The following is a 19637-nucleotide window of genomic DNA, read 5'->3' as shown; positions in this document are numbered from 1 at the left end:
AGTGAGCATAAACTAATTAACTGTGTAGTTAAGGGTGCTTGATAGTTTGAAATGTGTATAAAACTAATTACCAACAATCTTTTTTTTTCTTCTTTGGAAGAGATGAACTATATAATGTGAAAGAACACGAATGAATAAATGAACTGTAGGGTTCTAAACACACAATTAAATGAAAAAAATCAGATGGGAGGGAATGGTGACTAAAGTGTTAAATTCCTTAAAAGAGATTATGATACCTTAATGCAAGTTTAAAAATGTCTTTGAAAAGATAAATTAAAAAGAGTTAAATCCAAATCTCTTTAAAGACAAAATCAAAATTGAAAGCAAATAACAAGAAAAAACAAAATGACAGATACAAAAATCAAACACCATATAACAAATACAACAGCTTAAGCATAAGACTGGGAGAGAATGCAACAAACTATCAACTAGATATTAAGATTATGAATTACTTTTGATTTCTTCTTTATGCTTTTTTGTACTTTCTAAGTTTTCTACCATAAAAAGTATCACTTTCTCTGTAACAAAGAATTTGGCTTTGCTAAAACAGAGAGTCTGGACTTTGCCCTCAGCTTCTGGGAGGTAATCTCCATACTCCTGGAACATTATATCTAATAGGAGTATCTTTGTCTTGGGGTCTTATGTCCTACTGGATGGTATTAACAATGTGACTTAGAGTAGGGGCTTTGGGTCATGCAGTATCAGTAGACCTGGAGGCTGACGTGAACTACACAGGCAATCAATCATTCAATCATGCCTAGGTAATGGAGCCCCAATAAAAACTGTGGACACCAAAGCTTGGCCAAGCTTCCTTGGTTGGCAATATTCTGTGTGTATTAACACACACTGATTTCAAGAGAAATGTGCTCTGACTCCACATTAGAGAACAATGGAAGCTCTGCATTTGGTTTTTCTCCTGGCACCTGCCCCATTTGCTTCTTCCCTTGGCCAAATTTAATCTGTATCTTTTCCTTGTAATAACCTGTACTGGTGAATATAATAGCTTTTAGCAAGTTCCGTGAGTACTTCCAGTGAATTATTGAACCTGAGGGTGGTCGTAGGGCTCCCCGACTTGCAACTGGTATTAGAAGTGACGGCAGACTTTTAATTATTCCCTCGTCTGACTTTGCAATTGGTTAACACTCGCAATTGGCCAAACTCTTTCCACTTCTATAAACAGGATAAAAACTGGGTTACAGTAAACCTACTCAAATCAGATAATAGGTAGTCATGATTCGGTGGCCAGTCATCAGCAAGATAAACCAACCCCCTTCAATGGTAGTTTGGGTAGACCTTCCAAAAACCTAGGCTTACTTCATACGTGATAGTATTCAAGTTCTGTTGCCCAGAACCGTGTTTATTCTTTCCACTTTCTTTACGCTGCTCTTTCATATCAGTTAGTAACTGGAACACCTAGGAAGAGATATACAAAAGATTTCCGTAAATATATTTGAGAACGGTATCTATTCCAAGGTCAATGATTTTAAAGGATAAAGAGAATATCTCTTTTCTTCTCATAAACCCTCCCCCAAACTCTTGCATTAGAGCAAAGAAGTCCGAGAAGCATGTGACTTTTTAAAAATGCTCTTGGGCTTCCCGGGTGGCACAGTGGTTAAGAATCTGCCTGCCATGGGCTTCCCTGGTGGCGCAGTGGTTGAGAATCTGCCTGCCAATGCAGGGGACACAGGTTCAAGCCCTGGTCTGGGAAGATCCCACATGCCGTGGAGCAACTAGGCCCATGAGCCACAATTACTGAGCCTGCGCATCTGGAGCCTGTGCTCCGCAACAAGAGAGGCCGCGACAGTGAGAGGCCCATGCACCACGATGACGAGTGGCCCCCGCTTGCCGCAACTGGAGAAAGCCCTCGCACAGAAACGAAGACCCAACACAGCCATAAATAAATAAATAAAATTAAAAAAAAAAAAAAAAAAAGAATCCGCCTGCCAACGCAGGGGACACAGGTTCGAGCCCTGGTCTGGGAAGATCCCACATGCCACGGAGCAACTAAGCCTGTGTGCCACAACTACGGAGCCTGTGCTCTAAAGCCCACAAGCCACAACTACTGAGCCCACGTGCCACAGCTACTGAAGCCCGTGTGCCTAGAGTCCGTGCTCCGCAACAAGAGAAGCCACCACAATGAGAAGCCAGCGCACCGCAATGAAGAGTAGCTCTCACTCACCACAACTAGAGAAAGCCCGCGCACAGCAACAAAGACCCAACGCAGCCCAAATTAATTAATTAATTAATTAATTAAAATAAATTTTAAAGAAATAAAATAAAATAAAAATGCTCTTTTATCTAAGTCAAATTGTGCAAATTCATTTGTTTACATAAACTATTTCAAGTGTTTCCTACCAATACACACCATATAACTTATGTCCTCGGATCTCAAAAATAATATTCTGAGTATTTGAAAGTAAATTTTCCTATAATGTGATCATCTCAATAGATGCAGAAAAAGCATTTGACAAAATTCAACATCTATGATCAAAACTCTAAACAAAGTGGGTACAGAGGAAACATACCTCAACATAATAAAGGCCATACATGATAAGCCCAGAGCTAACATCATACTCCACAGTGAAAAAGGTAAAAGCTTCTCTAAGATCAGGAATAAGACAACGGTGCCCACTCTTGCCTCTTTTATTCAACATAGTATTGGAAGTCCTAGCCAGGGCAATTAGGCAAGAAAAGGAATAAAATTTAGCCATCCAAATGGGAAAGGAAAAAGTAAAACTGTCACTATTTGCAGATGACATGGTATTACTTATAGAAACCCCTGAAGACTCCACCAAACACCTGCTAGAATAAATGATTTCAGTAAAGTTGCAGGATACAAAATCAACATACAGGAATCTGTTATGTTTCTATACACTAATAACAAACTATTAAAAGAGAAATTAAGAAAACAATCCTATTTATTATAATTGCAACAAAAAAGATAAGATTAGGAATAAATTTAACCAAGGAGGCAAAAGACCTGTACAGTGGGAACTATAAGACACTGATGAAAGAAACTGAAGAAGACACAAATAAATGTTCATGCATTGGAAGAATATTGATAAAATGTCCATACTACCCAAAGCAAACTACAGATTCAATGCAATTCTTATTAAAATTCCAACTGCATATTTCACAGAAACAGAACAATCCTAAAATTTGCATGGAATCACAAAAGATCCAGAATAGTCAAAGCAATCTTGAGAAAGAAGAACAAAGTTGGAGGCATCACACTCCCTGGTTTCAAACTACATTACAAAGCTGTAGTAATCAAAACAGTCTGGTACTGGCCTACAACAGATGCAGAGATCAACGGAACAGAATAGAGAGCCCAGATATAAATCCATACATATATGGTCAATTAATTTATGATAAAGGAACCAAGAATACACAATGGGAAAGGACAGTCTCCTCAATAAACGGTGTTGGGAAAACTGGACAGCCACATGCAAAAGAATGAAACTAGACCACTATATACACCATACACAAAAATTAACTCAAAATGGATTAAAGACTTGATGATGTAAAACCTGAAACCATAAAACTCCTAGAAAAAAACATAGGCAGTAAGCTCCTTGACAATGGTCTTGGCAATGACTTTTTGGATTTAACACCAAAAGCTAAGGCAACAAAGGCAAAAATAAACAAGTGGGACTACATCAAACTAAAAAGCTGCTGTGCAGCAAAGAAAATTATCAACAAAATGCAACCTACTGAATGGGAGAAAATATCTGCAAATCATGTAGCTGATAAGGAGTTAATATCCAAAATATATAAATTCATACAACTCCAGAGCAAAACAAACAAACAATCCAATTTAAAAATGGGCATTTTTCCAAAGAATACATACAGATGGCCAATAGGTACATGAAAAGATGCTCAACATCACTAATCATCAGGGAAATGCAAATCAAAACCACAATGAGATTACCACCTCACACCTGTTAGAATGGCTATTATTAAAAAGTCAAGAAATAAATATTGAGGAGGATGTGGAGAAAAGGAAAGCATTGTGTACTATAGCTGGGAATGTTAACTGGTGCAGCCACTATGGAAAACAGTATGAAGGATCATCAAAAAATTAAAAATAGAACTACCATATGATTCAGCCATTCCACTTCTGGGTAACTACCCAAAGAAAACAAGAACAGTAATTTGAAAGGATATATGCACCCCCATGTTCACTGCAGCATTATTTACAATAGCCAAGGTAAGGAAATAAACTGAAGTGTCCATTTACAGATGAATGGATAAAGAAAATGTGGCATATATATACAAAGGAATATTATTCAGCCAAAAAAAGAATGAAATCGGGCTTCCCTGGTGGCGCAATGGTTGAGAATCTGCCTGCCAATGCAGGGAACACAGGTTCGAACCCTGGTCTGGGAAGATCCCACATGCCGCGGAGCAACTAGGCCCGTGAGCCACAATTACTGAGCCTGCGCGTCTGGAGCCTGTGCTCCACAACAAGAGAGGCCGTGATAATGAGAGGCCCGCGCACCGCGATGAAGAGTGGCCCCCACTTGCCACAACTAGAGAAAGCCCTCGCACAGAAAAGAAGACCCAACACAGCCATAAATAAATAAATAAATAAATAAATAAATAAATAAATAAATAAATAAATAAATAAATAAATAAATAAAAGAATGAAATCTTGCCATCTGTGACAACATGAATGGAACTTGAGGGCATTATGCTAAGTGAAAGAAGTCAGAGAAAGACAAATACTGTATGGTATCACTTATACGTGGAATCTAAAAAAGAAAAGAAAAAAAAAAAGCGACTTCCCTGGCAGTCCAGTGGTTAAGACTCCATGCTTCCACTGTAGGGGGCGTGGGTTCGATCCCTGGTCAGGGAACTAAGGTCCCGCATGCCACGCAGCATGCCCAAAAATTAAAACAAAAACAAAAACAAAACCGAAACCAGAAACCAAGCTCATAGATACAGAGAACAGATGGTTGCCAGAGACAGCGGGGGGAGTAAGCAAAATGGATGAAGGTGGTCAGAAGTTACATACTTCCAGTTGTGGTCAGAAGTTACAAACTTCCAGTTATAAACTAAGTCATGGGGATATAATGTACAGCATGGCAACTCCAGTTAATAATACTGTATTGCATATTTGAAAGTTGCTAAAAGAGTAAATCTTAAAAAGTTCTCAACACAAGAAAAAAAGAATTATGTAACTATGTATGGTGAGTGATGTTAAGTAGACTTATTGTGGTAATCATTTTGCAATATATACAAATATCGAAACATTATGTTGTATGCTTGAAACTAATAAAATGTTGTATGCTGACTGTACCTGAATTTTAAAAATTTTTCCTAAAAGAAATATATATATATATATATATATATATATATATATATATATATATATATATTAGATCTTGCTTCTCTAACATGAAAATCTATTTTATTTCTGGAAAAGAAAAATTATGAAGCAAGCAATAAAAGTAGTTTACAAAAAAAAAAAGAAAGAAAAAATGCTATACAACTTTAGAAGTAAATTTTCCCCACAAGGTAGAAACACATGTGTATTAGTGCTAAGAAGGGTCAGGGGAGGAAATCTCTCTCCTGTTTTAGAGATTATACCAGAGAACTGAGAGAAGCATAGGATCATAAACACAGTAACGACTAGATACAATGCAACCCCTCCCCTGCCTGTCATTCCTTTCAGAAATAGGGGCATAAGACCCAATTAATGCAATGTTTCCCCAATGGATAAAACACTACACACCTTGTCCAGAGTCTAAACTGGAGAAGGAGGTTCCTAAAAGCCAACGGCTTGACCAACAACCATTTCCTTCCTATTATGAGCAGCAACCATTTAAGATGAACCTTTAGGAAGAAAAGAATATGGCCCACTGTGTTAAATCTACTACCTTCTACATATATCACAAAATGGAGACTCAAATCTCCTATAAGTCTTCCTGAGTTTAGACTCTGGCATAAGAAAAATGGACAGTGAATATATGAATGTTTTTTTCTATACCTGGAGTTAACCTATCAGATAGTTTTGCTAGTACCAAACAACACCCAGGCAAAATAGAAGGCAGGCAAAAATAATGTTCTATCTCCCCTCTCACCAACTTCTTTCCTTTCTTTCCCCAGCAACCCAATCCTCAAGCCCCCAAATTCCAAATCTGTTACTTCCTACTAAATTATTCGTAATGGTGAGTCACTAAACTCTCACTTCCAAAATGAATGTGTTAATACTTATGAGACTCTTATGAGGATCAAAATAATAACTTATAAAAGCATTTTACAGCTAAAGAGTGGTAATTAGGAAAAGGCGTTAGGTATTTTAATGGAAAACTTCTGCAAACAGAAACAGTTCCAAAGCTGATGCTTCCATCACAGGAAGGCATCTCAAATGAAGATCTAAAATCTTTGGGATCTGGAGAAGGTTGCCTACAGTAAACTAAAGGCTTCCCAGCTTCCCTGAATTACTGTATATAATTTACCAAGCTAAGGCTATTCCAAGGTCCACCAGATGGTGCCACCTCTCCTATTTTAAAGTGGCAAATCCAAATGAATTCAGTCATTTCTAACCAAAACTAATTGAATAATCTTCAGAAGCAAAGGGCAAATGATCAGAGAGGAAAACACGATAGTCCAAAGCTATTTACCTCATAGTTACTGAGCAGCGCAGCGCTGGCATCCTTCCTGAAAAATAAAGTAAATTATCATCAGTCTGGGCTCACATCCCTTTGTGGGAATTAAGTATCTACAAAATAATCCCTCTGTCAAGATTCAGTAGCACAGTTCAGAAACTTGGGGATTACAGCCTAAAATTGAGAAACGTCCTAAGTCTTACTGGTTTAGCTGGCGATGGGCAAATTCAGAGCAAATTCTCCATTTAACAGCCGCAGTATATCACACATCCCTCACCAAGTAGGTGATTAAAATACTATACTTATCCCTGGTCCAAGCAGGCAGAAGTTGAGAAGTCAGATACCTAGGGGAAGTTAGTTACAGGAAGAACACGGGGGCAAAACCACGGGGGTAGGGGGATGTCAATAAACAGAGGGTGCTAGAATTAACTGGAGAAACAGAGTGCCGCCTCATCCCACAGCCACGTCCTCTCTACAGTACCATCTGCCTTCCATCAGCTACTGACATTTTGGGCAGCCAAGTCCTCCTGCTGAATCACCAGAAATGGGATCCTTAACACTAACATCACTACTGGAAATTCCAGCAACATCTGGAATCCTGCCAGATACCCACAAAACTCCCAAGGTGTTCATCTTTTCTATCAACTCAACAAGTAGAGTTCAGGTGTTGAGCAGTGGCAACGGTCAATCAAGGCAAAATGTCACCTTTCATGTATGAATGAGCACAGCAATGTGACGTGTATTAAATTACAACTGATCCATTCTACAATATCACATCAGAAAGCACTTATTGTTTTTAACAGTCTGGAGGCAGTACAGTATAATAAAGAATACAGTTTTGACCTGTATAGTGTACAGCACAGGGAACTACAGTCAATATCTTGTAATAATCTATAATGGAAAAGAACCTGAAAAAGCATACATATATACGTAATATATGTATGTATAGCTGAATCACTTTGCTGTATACCTGAAACACTGTAAATCAACTATACTTCAATTTTAAAAGAATACAGCTTTGAAATCAGACAAATCTGGGTTCATATTCCAGCTCTGCCACTTATAAGGTATGTGAGTTTCAGTGAGTTAATTAACCCCCGCTAAGCATCCCCATATAAAACAAAAAATGCAGATAACTAGTACCTAGAAATGTAGCCTGGATTCTAAACCCAGCTCCACCATCCATTAGCTATGTGAATTTGGGCAAGTTATTTAACCTCTCTATGCTTAAATTTCCTCATCTATAAAACGGCAACTGTAGTACCAACCTTGTAACATTGTTACAGGATTGAGTTGAAACAGGTAAAGTACCTGGAACACAGTATGTGCTCAATAAATACCATCTATTATCACTACTGCCTGGGCTACTACCACCACAACCACCACTTCTTCCTACTTCATAAAGCCGTTCTGAGGATGAAAGGAAAACAAATTTTAAAAGTGTAACACAGTTCTTGGTACTTATTAGGTTCTCCTAAACGAAGGCTATTACTGTTAAAAGATATCACCTCACTTAAATTCTCATTAAAAACCCTGTGATGTAAGAGCTATTATGATTCCTTCTTTAGAGATGATGAAAACTGAGGCTCAGAGATTTAAAAACTTGCTCAAGGGCACACAGTAGAAAGCCTAACTGAAGTGGACAACAACTATGGGATTGTGAAAAATAAAACAGGATTGAACAAATGGAAACCAGTAATGCAGAATCCTAAAAACTCAGGAAGGAGTATGGACTTGACATAAGGTACAACAAAGATTACTGTTTGTTCTTAAACTAGGAATGGGGCTATATGATGAAAAGGAGGACACAAAATTTCAAAAACATGAGCCAAATAGATGGGTGGTTTCCCCAGTCAATAAATAAAGCAAAACAAGCAGGTGGTTAACGCAGGCTTCAACCTAGGCCTTAGATCATCAGCACAGTAATGTCGGCACTTAATCAAGTTAGCACATGAAGCTTACCAAAAGCTACGAGTCATTCAACAAATAGTCAGGATTTCACAAAAGTGCTGCTTTGCCCAAATGACCACAATGGAACTCAGGTCACAAAGAATACCATATTTAAAAGGAACCTAGGGGACTTCCCTGGTGGCGTAGTGGTTAAGAATCCGCCTGCCAATTCAGGGGACATGGGTTCAAGCCCTGGTCTGGGAAGATCCCACATGCCGCAGAGCAACTAAGCCTGTGCACCACAACTACTGAGCCTGCATTCTACGGCCGGTGAGCCACAACTACTGAGCCAGAGTGCCACAACTACTGAAGCCTGCGTGTCTAGAGCCCATGCTCCACAACAAGGGAAGCCACCACAATGAGAAGCCCACGCACTGCAATGAAGAGTAGCCCCCGCTCGCCGCAACTAGAGAAAGCCTGCGTGCAGCAACGAAGACCCAACGCAGTCAGAAATAAATTAATTAAAATTTTTAAATAAATAAATAAATAAATGGAACCTAACACAGGAAGGATAATGCATAATTAGAGTATGTGATATGGCTCATTTAAAACTGAAAATGACAGGACTTCCCTGGTGGCACAGTGGTTAAGAATCTGCCTGCCAATGCAGGGGACACAGGTTCAAGCCCTGGTCCAGGAAGATCCCACATGCCGCGGAGCAACTAAGCCCGTGTGCCACAGCTACTGAAGCCCGCACACCTAGAGCCCGTGCTCCGCAACAAGAGAAGCCACCGCAAGGAGAAGCTAACGCACCGCAATGAAGAGTAGCCCCCGCTCACCTCAACTACAGAAAGCCCGCACACAGCAACGAAGACCCAACACAGCCATAAATAAATAAATAAATAAATAAAATTGAAAATGACAAATCAAACCACATGTCATCTTTGCCTACTTAATCAGGAAGTCAGCCCACAAGGCTTCCTCCTATCTTTGCTTGAAACTGAATTACAACTCCCTTCGTGCCCTAACATTCAGGGGAACTAAAACATCCCTTCCTGGAACAGGGTGGAGAAAAATTACAAATGTTATTTTTCCTCAAGGCCAGCGGATCCATCCCAGGTGCCACGGTGACAACTTCATTTCCAAATCACAGCCCCCCTCTGTCATGTAGATTATTCCATGCCCTGGGAAATCTGTCCTTGTCTCTTCCAAATTACTGCCCCACTGCCCAAGTCAATATTGTTAATTGCAAGAATCCAAAGAACATCTTCTGCCTTTTCTAGAGCCAATATACAAAGAAGGAAAGGAACTCTCTTTCATGTATATTTTCATGAACCTGTGTTTTGGGGCCAGGAGAACAATGGATGTTTAAAAAGTACAGCATCTTGCAGTCTGGTGGGCAGAAGCTGATTTATTCATTGACTCTTTTATTAGGAAGATAAATAATTTTTTTACCCAGCTAAATACTAATGGTGTAAATGCCAAAATATGCTAGGCATTCCTTTATTCAGAAAAATGTCAATGAGTATAGTATCTGCCTTTCATTGAGTCCTAAATGAACTATGTGTATTGGGAAATTTTTTTTGAAGGCAGTTTTTATCCTGAAGAAGTTACTGTAACTACCACGAAGTGGCAGGTTGTTGAGAACAGGGTATGGTGAGATTTGACAGACATCAACTTAATCACGTTATCCAATTTAACAGCACCAATAATGATGATGTGATGCACTGAGAAGGAAACATCCCTTATAGCAATCCTGTCAAAAAATGTAGTTATGAGAATATAATCAGACAAACCCAACCTGAGAAATCTTCTTCAAATCAACTGGCCTAGATTCTTCAAATATCACTATCATTTGTCACGATGTCAATGTCACAAAAAGAGGCTAAGAAACTGTTCTCAGAGTAAAGGAGATTAAAGAACCTTGACAACTAAATGCAATGTGTGATTCTTGATTGGATCCTGAATCAATTTTTTTTAAAAATCCAGCTAAAACATTATTAGGACAATTGGAGAAATTTTAATATAGGTTGTATTTTAATAATAGTGGTAATATCAGCACTAAATTCCCTGGGTGTGATGATGGTATTGCAGTTACACAGGAGAATGTCTTTTTAAGACTGATAAAATGACATATCTACGACTCTGAAATGGTTCAGTAAAGTGTGTGGAGAGAGAATGCAGGCATGTGTAACAAAGAGAAGGCAGATATATCAAAAATGTTAACAAATGGTGACCCCAGGTAAAGGATATAAAGGTACTTGAGATGCTCTTTTTGCAACTGTTCCATGGGTTTGAAATTTTTCAAGGTAAAAAGTTGAGAAAAATGGAGATGTAAAACTAAAGAATTCCATGAAGTTAAAAAAAAAAATAGTATAACTTGAAATTGAGGACATTCTCCTCCAATGTTTTTTTACTTCATACTCGCCTGTAGGACTTAGAATGGTACTGATTTTACTTAACAGATGTTTAAAGCAAATATTCCAAGTGAATTTTAAAGATTGTCTAAATCTATACTTACAGGAAGGCAGTCACTTAATTTCCTTAAGTAATGAATTAGCTGACTGAAGCTGACGTGCTATTTGAAATTTAACCTGTAAAATCTGCTTAACTTGCTGAGTCAATTTAATGGACACAAACAACTACTTCGGAAAATCAAATTCTTTATAAACAGAACAAAATGATCTACTGACAGACTTTCCTCAGAGGCTCACACATGCACAAAAAAGCCCAAGCAAACAGTGCCTAATAACTGCCACACAGTTAACTCTTACGAACACAATGACAAACAGAATTGCTCAAATTCTCCTATGTTTAACCTATGTTACTGATTCAAGTCCTGTTCTGAAAAACTAAACTCAGGTCCAAGAAAACTGAGCAGGCTTCAAAGTCAATGAACAATTTAAACTGTAGCATTCACTTAGGAGCTAGCAAATTATCCTCTTTCCAGTCCTGTTACTGAATTGCTGTAGGACCTATTAGCTAACTTCTCTAAACCTTAGTATTTCCAGCTGTAAAAAGAAGGAAATTCTGACACTATCTCAAAAAGATGATGTGGAAGAAACTCCATTTTCCGTAACTATGTATACTAAGTTCAAGAATAAAAGGATGAACACAAAGTTTTCCAGGCATATAAATAGTCCCGAGGCATTAGACAACGTTAGCCAAACAGCAAATACCTTAATATACAAATACTTAATTTTGCTATGAATATTTTGTATCCTTTTATCTGATGTGATGGTCAAAAAGTTTTTATTTTTAAAGTCTATCATTCAACCAAATAAAGCATAAATATTCCTTACCTTTAAAAAACTTCTAGTATATATCTATCTATATGTATCATTCACACAGTAGGTAGTTACTCAGTGATTGAAGAAAAAAAAGTAGTAAAAACTCAGGGGAGTTTTCCATCCACGCCTCCTCACTGCAGGTCCTAGGAATGCCTAACAGAGGTACAATATGTTTGCCCTCTCAGAGACCTAGGGGTCTCCTGAAGATACTAAGGACCACACTGCCAGAGGTTACACCTCATGCTGGAGGCCAGGCAAGAACTAGAATTAGGCCTCCAGGGACTTCCCTGGCAGTCCAGCGGTTAGGCCTCCACCCTTCCAAGGCAGGGGGCACGGGTTCGATCCCTGGTCGGGGAACTAAGATCCAACATGCCGCATGCTGGGGCCAAAAAAAAAAAAAAAACAGAATTAGGCCTCCAGACAGTCTTATTCCAGGGGCCCCTCCACCCCCAAACCACATGCCTACCTCAGAAAACCTCATTTTCCCACAAACTGCTAGCCACAAAGTTCTTGATTAGTTACTGACTCCTTGGGAGAAGTGGACAGGTTACTATATAGGAGAAAAAACTCTTGATTGAAACCATTTCACTTCGGAAAATCAGAAAATCTATATGCTCAGCAATCAGGAAACTAGCTAAATAATTTATATTAATTTTTATTAATTTATTAAATTAATGAAGTATTGTTATATTACTTCACTCAACAAGTACAGTCAGCCCTCTGTGTCTGTGGATGTGAAACCCACGACTATAAAACCGGCAAATATGGAAGGCCGACTGTGTTTGCCAAAGGGCTACTGTGTGCCAGATGCTCTGCTAAGCACCAGGGGAACAGACACTGGTCCCTGCCTTCATGATACTTACACTCTCAAGAGGGAGACAATACACTAGACATGTAAACATCTATTAATACATCTATAATACATCTATTATCAGAACTTGTAATTATTTAAGGGAAAAGTAAACCAAGGTTCTATGAGAGACAAAAAGCAGGACTTATTTTGGATTTACCAAAGAGGGAAAACAACATTGAAAAAGGACACTCAACCTGAGCTGTCAAAAAGATAAGAAGTGGGCAGGACAGGGGGAAAAGTATACCAGGCAGAGGGAACAGCAATGCAAGGGCTTGGAGAGTTACTGAAATTACTTGACTGCCAGTGGAAAGGGTGTCTCTTTGGGGGAGGGGACAGTGGCAAGAGACAAGGTTGGTGAGTGGGTGAGGTTACATAAGGTCTTGTAGTCCTACTAAGGAATGCAGATATCCTCTAAGCACATAGAAAAGCAATGAAGGGTTTTTACACAGGGAGTGATTTGATCCAATTATTATTTTAATTCACTTTGGCTGCTGTGTGGAAAACGAATGGAGGGGGCGGGGCAAGAGTGGAAACCAAAGGCTATCGCTTAATCTGGACCAGAGATGATGGACTACAAAATTAGCAGTGGGGATGGTGCTGCATTCAAAATACATTCTGAGCGTGGAGATGACAGGACTGGCTGATGGACTGGATTTAGCGGTGAGGAAAGAGGGCTAGACTTCTGGTTTAAGCAACTGGATGGATAAGAGAAAAGGGCTAGAAATATATTCTGGGGAATCATTTGCATACAGATGGGTAAAATGACCAAGGGAATGTGGAGAGAAAGGGTCCCAGGACTGAGCCCTAAAATACTTCAACACTTAGAAGCCAAGCAAGGAAGGAAGGCGGGGCTATGAAAGAAGACTGAGAAGTAGTCCTTCATGAAGGAGGAAATCCAAGAGAGCACGTCACAAGGCCAAGAGAGTGTCTAGAGTTTCTGTATCAGTTGCTGCTAAGGGATCAAGGAAGTTGAGGCCAGAAACTCAACTTCTGAATTTGACAAGATGGAAGGCTCAGGTAACCTACATAAGACCCATTTCTGTAGACTGGTGAGGATGAAAGCCCAAAAGAATGATTGAGAGAATGAGGGGGTAAACAACATTTCTAAGAAGTTTTCTGGTGACAGGAAGCAGAGAGGGAGCAACAGGCGGACATGGATGTGGGGACAGACAAGGGATTTTTCTTTTAAGATAGATAAATTAAAGCTGGTTTGTATGCTGACTGGAAATGCTTAATAAAGAGGGAAAAATTGATAATGACGGCTTGGGCTAGAGTAATATTATGCATGTTTTTTCAAATTGCAGATTAACCCCCATTAGTGGATTGCAAAATCAATCTAGTGGGTCTACACCCTATTTTAATAAAAGAGACTATCAGAGTGTACTGCATACAGCATTGTCTCATGAAGCTTTCATTTCAGTTACATATACATACCGTGTTTTTTTAAAAGTCTGAAAAACAGTAGTACATGTAGACATTAAACATGAGGCTAAAGAACATAAAAGAAAATATCAATATTAAATAATCGGTGGCAAAGAGAACACAATATATAGTATGCCTACAAGTTAACGTCAATCGTGCAAAAATCCACATAAAGAGTAGCTACAGGGCTTCCCTGGTGGCGCAGTGGTTGAGAATCTGCCTGCCAATGCAGGGCACACGGGTTCGAGCCCTGGTCTGGGAAGATCCCCCATGCCGCGGAGCAACTGGGCCCGTGCACCACAACTACTGAGCCTGCGCATCTGGAGCCTGTGCTCCGCAACAAGAGAGGCCGCGACAGTGAGAGGCCCGCGCACCGCGACGAAGAGTGGCCCCCGCTCGCCGCAACTAGAGAAAGCCCTCGCACAGAAACGAAGACCCAACACAGCCAAAAAATAATAATAATAATAAATAAATAAATAAATAAAATTTATAAATAATAAATATAATAAAATTTATTTTAAAAAAAAAAGAGTAGCTACAAAAACTTCCATTTGCACCCGGTACAATGAACAGACACGGAAAAGACCATGTGGAGTTAAAACTGTTAGAATGGCTCTTACTCCCTCCCTACACTCTCACACAAACAGCTAAATGCTTCTCATCAAACTTGGACAGCACCTGTTCTGAGTTAGGGTTCCAAAGGCGCCCACTGCCCCTAAGCAAAGCTCTACCCCAGCATTTACCCATCTCTACTCCAAGTACTTCCAGGCCGGACCCAGGGCTTTATACCTTCGAAGTCCCTGCTCCAACACCGAGCCAGGCTCCCCACCGTGACGCCTGCAATGCTAGTGAGTGGATGAGGGAGGAAACAGGCACCCTGAAAGGCAGCCGAAACAAGTGGCACTCGGCCCCCCGTGCTGGGCACGCGGTGGGCGTGGGGGCGAAAGTTCGGAGGGCCAGAGCGAGAGCCCCTTCCTCACCCGCCTCCCGATCCGTCGCCCTCCCCACAAGCCGCGATGAGGGGTCGCCCCAGGTCCACGTCTGCCGGCTCCCAGGGTCTAGCGGTCCCCAGCTGTGAGCGTCTGCCCAAAACAAGCGATGCGAGCTGCTTACACTTCCATGTCGACCCCGCCTCTTCGCCTCCGGCCGACAGCACCCGCGGAGCTCCACACCTCCCCGCCGCCGCAGCCGGCGTCCACGCCGAGCTCCCTGTGGCCGGCTCCGCGCGCCGCGGTGCACGCCGGGATCGCCGCGCTGCACACCGGGAGCCTGGAGGACCCGACGGGGCCGCGAGCCCTGCGTGCCCCTCTAGCCGTCCGAGCCCTGTCCTCTACGCCCAGCTCGACTTCAGACTGTTAAGCGTTTGCAGACAGGATTTAGCTCACGTTTTCGTGGTCTAGGTTATATCTAAGTAGTATGAATAAAGTAAATTTCCAAAGACATAATCGGATTAGTAGGCCTTTGGGCATTAAAATCCCACCCCTGGAATGGTAGCAATGGCAAGGGGCGAGACGTCCCGGGGCCGCTGGAAATGCTCTATTTCAGGACCTGGGTGCTGGGTACGCGGTGTGTTCCGTTTCTGAAAATTCAGCGAGCTGCACGCTTAGGTGCATTTTTCTCTATGAGTGTTATAATTAACTAAAACGTTCTAAAAAGTGGGGGAAAAAATCTCCTCCTCCCTTCTCCCGTTTCCCATTCTTCAGAGCTATTTGGCAGGAAAGTACAAAGAGCTTGAATGACAAGCACAGTCTCTGACCTTCCAGCCTTTCTAGGAATTTGTCGAAAGGGAATTATCAGATGCTTGAAGAAAGATCGATGTGTCATGATAATTTTGCTGGGAGACAGCCTAAATACCCAACAATGAGGAGTTGATAAATCATGTTTGAACCATACAGTATAATATCAATATATGTGACCACGAGAAATCATGTAGCATAATTTGATATTATAGGGAAATGCTCAAGATAGGATTTAAAAGATGAAAAATAATGTGGTGTGACTCTAATAAGCTAAGGAAAAATAAGCATAGGGAAAAAAATACCTAAGGGTACGGGAGATAGAGCCACCTAATCTACTAAATTTTGTGTTCTTAAAAAAAAAAAAAAAAGGTGAAATGTTGATGTCTATTATTTTCTGGAATTTTGGTATGGTTTAAAATATTTCTTAAAGACTGGAAGGAAATATGCCAAAAATTAACAATGGCAGGTGTCTTTTCCCCCCACTTTTTAATAGTTATATCAGATCATTTACTAAACACATTCTCTTTGCAAGGCCCTTGATAAGTGCTTTGCTATTCCGTGATATTAACAGTAACAGTGCAGGCTTTGCAGGCAGCCTGTGATTCTATTTACCTCCATCACTTTCTTAGGGGATGTTTAACCCTGGGAGATTACCTAACTTCTCCTAACCTCAGTTCCCTAATGTGTAAATCATAGATCTATCTGTTAGATACCTAAAATGCCTGGCACATACTTAGTGCTCAACAAATAATAATTACCGTGACAGTACAACTGTGACACTCTATGAGGTAGATTCCTTTGTTATTCAAATTTTACTACTGAGGAAACTGAGCCAAGCTTGGAGAGATTATAATTTACCAAAAGTCACTTCTCTAGGAACTTGTCCAGTAGAGATTCAAACCCAGGCAATCTGAACAAATACACAGGTGTATTAAATTGTTAATGGTGACTGATGACTGGGACTTCCCTGGTGGCGCAGTGGTTGGAAATCCACCTGCCAGTGCAGGGAACACGGGTTCGAGCCCCGGTCTGGGAAGATCCCACATGCTGCAAAGCAGCTAGGCTCGTGTGCCACAACTACTGAGCCTGCGCTCTAGAGCCCGCAAGCCACAACCACTGAAGCCTGGGCACCTAGAGCCCATGCTCCGCGACAAGAGAAGCCACCGCAATGAGAAGCCCGTGCACCACAACGAAGAGTAGCCCCTGCTCGCCACTAGAGGAAGCCTGTGCACAGCAACAAAGACCCAACGCAGCCAAAAATAAATAAATTAATTAATTTTTTTAAAAATAGTGACATGACTGGATAAATGAAATATGCAGTATTAATACAACGGAATACTATTTGGCAATAAAAAGGAATGGAGTACTGATACATGCTACAACATGGATGACCCTCAAAAACATGCTAAGTGAAAGAAGCCAGACACACATATGTATGATTCCATATATATGAAATGTCCAAGAATAGGCCAAAAAATCTATAGAGACAGGAAGTGGATTAGTGGTTGCTTAGGGCTGGGAGAGGGGCTAGGGTGGTGATGGAAAGCTGATGAATACTTTCTTTGGAGGGAAACAGAAATGTCCTAAAATTAGATTGTGGTAGTGGTTACACATCCCTGTGAATACACTAAATAACACTGAATTGTACACTCTAAATGGGTGAATTGTATGGTATCCAAATTATATATCAATAAAGCTATTAAAATGTTTTTTACTGGTATTTGCCTGTGGGGATTGCTTGGAAGAGAAGTGAGGGGAATTTTTAACATTTAATTTTACACATTCGGAATTTTAAAAATATTTTTCAATATACATGTTATTTTTAAACTATCAATACAAAAGAAAAAAATTTTTTTGGCCACGCCTCACAGACTGTGGGATCTTAGTTCCCTGACCAGGGATTGAACCCAGGGCCACGGCAGTGAACATGCCGAGTCCTCACCACTGGACTGCCAGGCAACTCCCTACAAAAATATTTTTAAAACAACTAATTTACTTTAAAAATCAACAAGTAAATAAAATGCCAGCCCAGACCCAGCTGGTCTGATTCATGTGGAGAGTCCCCATCGTGTTATTCACTCAGCAAACATGTACTGATGGCCCATTCGGTGGTGAGGATACCAATATGAATAATACACACCTCCTACCCTGCCTAGCTGACAGCCTAGTTGGGAACGAGCTCTGGACATCAATAACTACGATATGCTGTGTTTAGACGCTATGGAACAGAGGAGGAAATGACTAATGAGGTGGAGAGACGTCCCAAGGCCAGGGGTGTTTGAGTGGGGTGTGGGAAGGAACACACAAGGCCAAGGCTTCAGGGATGGGCTTCCACAGAAGAGAAGCTAGTGCCTTTGAGGACCCCATGATAAAATGGCTAAGCTCCAGGTTCTCCAAGGGATGCTACCCTAAGACTTTGGGGGCCATATTCAGCCACCCAACCTATGGCATGGAGGCAGCCAAGTAGTCAGGAGAGAGGCCCTCCCCCAAGGGAAGGCTGCCCAGAAGGAGCCTGTGCAACAGGTAACCCAGGCAACAAAGCTGGGCCAGTCCATAGCTGAAATTCCTGCCTGGCGTGTCCCCACTCAGGGCCTCCTTGAAACTTTCCTAACTTGAGGCTGCCTAACGAGTCTCTGTTCTTCGCCACCCAAATCATACCACCCTAGAAAATGACTTTTCTTTTCCTTAACAGCTGGCTTTTTAGGCAGAGGTACTAAATACATACAAAGGGCTAGAGAATGAGCAAAGCCCGTGTGCCCTCCAAGTGGAAATGTCCTGTTGAACACTGAAGCTTTTAGGTTTAGAGCTCAGAAGAAAATAAGCAGATAGAGCTTTTGAAGGTATAAGTAGAAATTGAAGCCTTTAAAGTGAAGTCACCCAGGGAGAGTCTAGAATAGTAAGACTTGGGTGCATACCAGCTGCCAGAGAGTTGATGTAAGCTCTTCACATGTGTACACTCATTAATCCTCACAAAATCCCTATGGGGATGCATGCCAGGCATGGCGTTAGCGTGGTCGCATTCACTTCTCTCAGGAGTCCTCAGAGTTAAGCACTATGATCAGCCCATTTCACAGAGAGGAAAGTGAAGCTCAGAGAGGAGTCAGGAAGTGTCAGAGCCAGGGTTCTCACTGTTCTCTGGCCAACTCCAACCTCACCTCTCTCCTGGCAACATTAGGGATTCCTCCCTGTTCTGCACTAGACCCTTCCGAGACTCTTTTGCTGTACCAAGGTGGAAATTTTAGGGGAGAGAGGCCGGGCAAGGTTTTCATTCTTCCGAGGCAGGTAAATTCCGTACAGCACTCAGCCCTCAGCTGAAAATGGGTGTGGTCCATTGTCTGAACAGTCATGGACCCCCAAGCTGGCAACGAGGATGGACACAGAAGGTTTGCTTATGGTCAAGGCTCCTCAGACGGATGTTATTGCTGCTTGCACAGAACACAGGCTTCGTGGCCAGACTACTGGTAGTCATTCTCAGCTCTGCCACTTCCTAGCTGGGTGTTTTGGGGCAAGTCACTTAATCTCTCCCAGACTCAGTATTCTCATCAGCAGAATGGGAGTAATTATAGCATTGACCACAAAGGGTGGTTGTGAGGATCTAAGTACGTAATCACTATATAATATGTTTAGCATAGTGCCTGGCACACAGTTAGAGCTCAACAAATATTAGTTATCGTTGTTGTTTTGTTTCTTGTTCTATTTGTATACAGGAAATGCCTCAGGCTACCTCTAAATTTCTTCCTTAATTTTTTCTTCCCTCAGGCAGGAGTCAGAGCTTTGGATTTCTGAGGATGATGCTCAGGAGATGTAATGAGGTAAGAACCTCTCCCTT

The 19637-nt window shown here is 41.0% G+C and overlaps 1 protein-coding gene across 6 annotated transcripts in view; it reads right to left on the bottom strand.

Annotated features, from left to right (window-relative positions):
- Positions 1–15273, bottom strand: part of CRCP (CGRP receptor component) — a 59000-nt gene extending 43727 nt beyond the window's left edge. For 2 of the 6 annotated variants that reach the window (XR_011076981.1, XM_068565964.1), the window contains exons 1-3: positions 15183–15273; positions 6630–6666; positions 1315–1413 (exon numbers count right to left, since the gene is read on the bottom strand). Coding sequence is in view for 5 of the 6 variants with exons in the window: in XM_068565964.1 (XP_068422065.1) it covers positions 1315–1413; positions 6630–6666; positions 15183–15190 (144 nt within the window). In the remaining variant the exon portion in view is untranslated. Of the gene's footprint in view, positions 1–1314; positions 1414–6629; positions 6667–15182 lie in introns of those variants that run through there. The other 4 variants (XM_068565966.1, XM_068565967.1, XM_068565965.1 and 1 more) reach the window with 4 other exon arrangements.
- Positions 15274–19637: the final 4364 nt, after the last annotated feature.

This window comes from Eschrichtius robustus, chromosome 16, assembly GCF_028021215.1.
Source record: "Eschrichtius robustus isolate mEscRob2 chromosome 16, mEscRob2.pri, whole genome shotgun sequence".
Taxonomy (NCBI): Eukaryota; Metazoa; Chordata; class Mammalia; order Artiodactyla; family Eschrichtiidae; genus Eschrichtius; species Eschrichtius robustus.
Note: the sequence above shows the minus strand (reverse complement) of the source record. Positions and strands in the feature narration are given on the sequence as shown.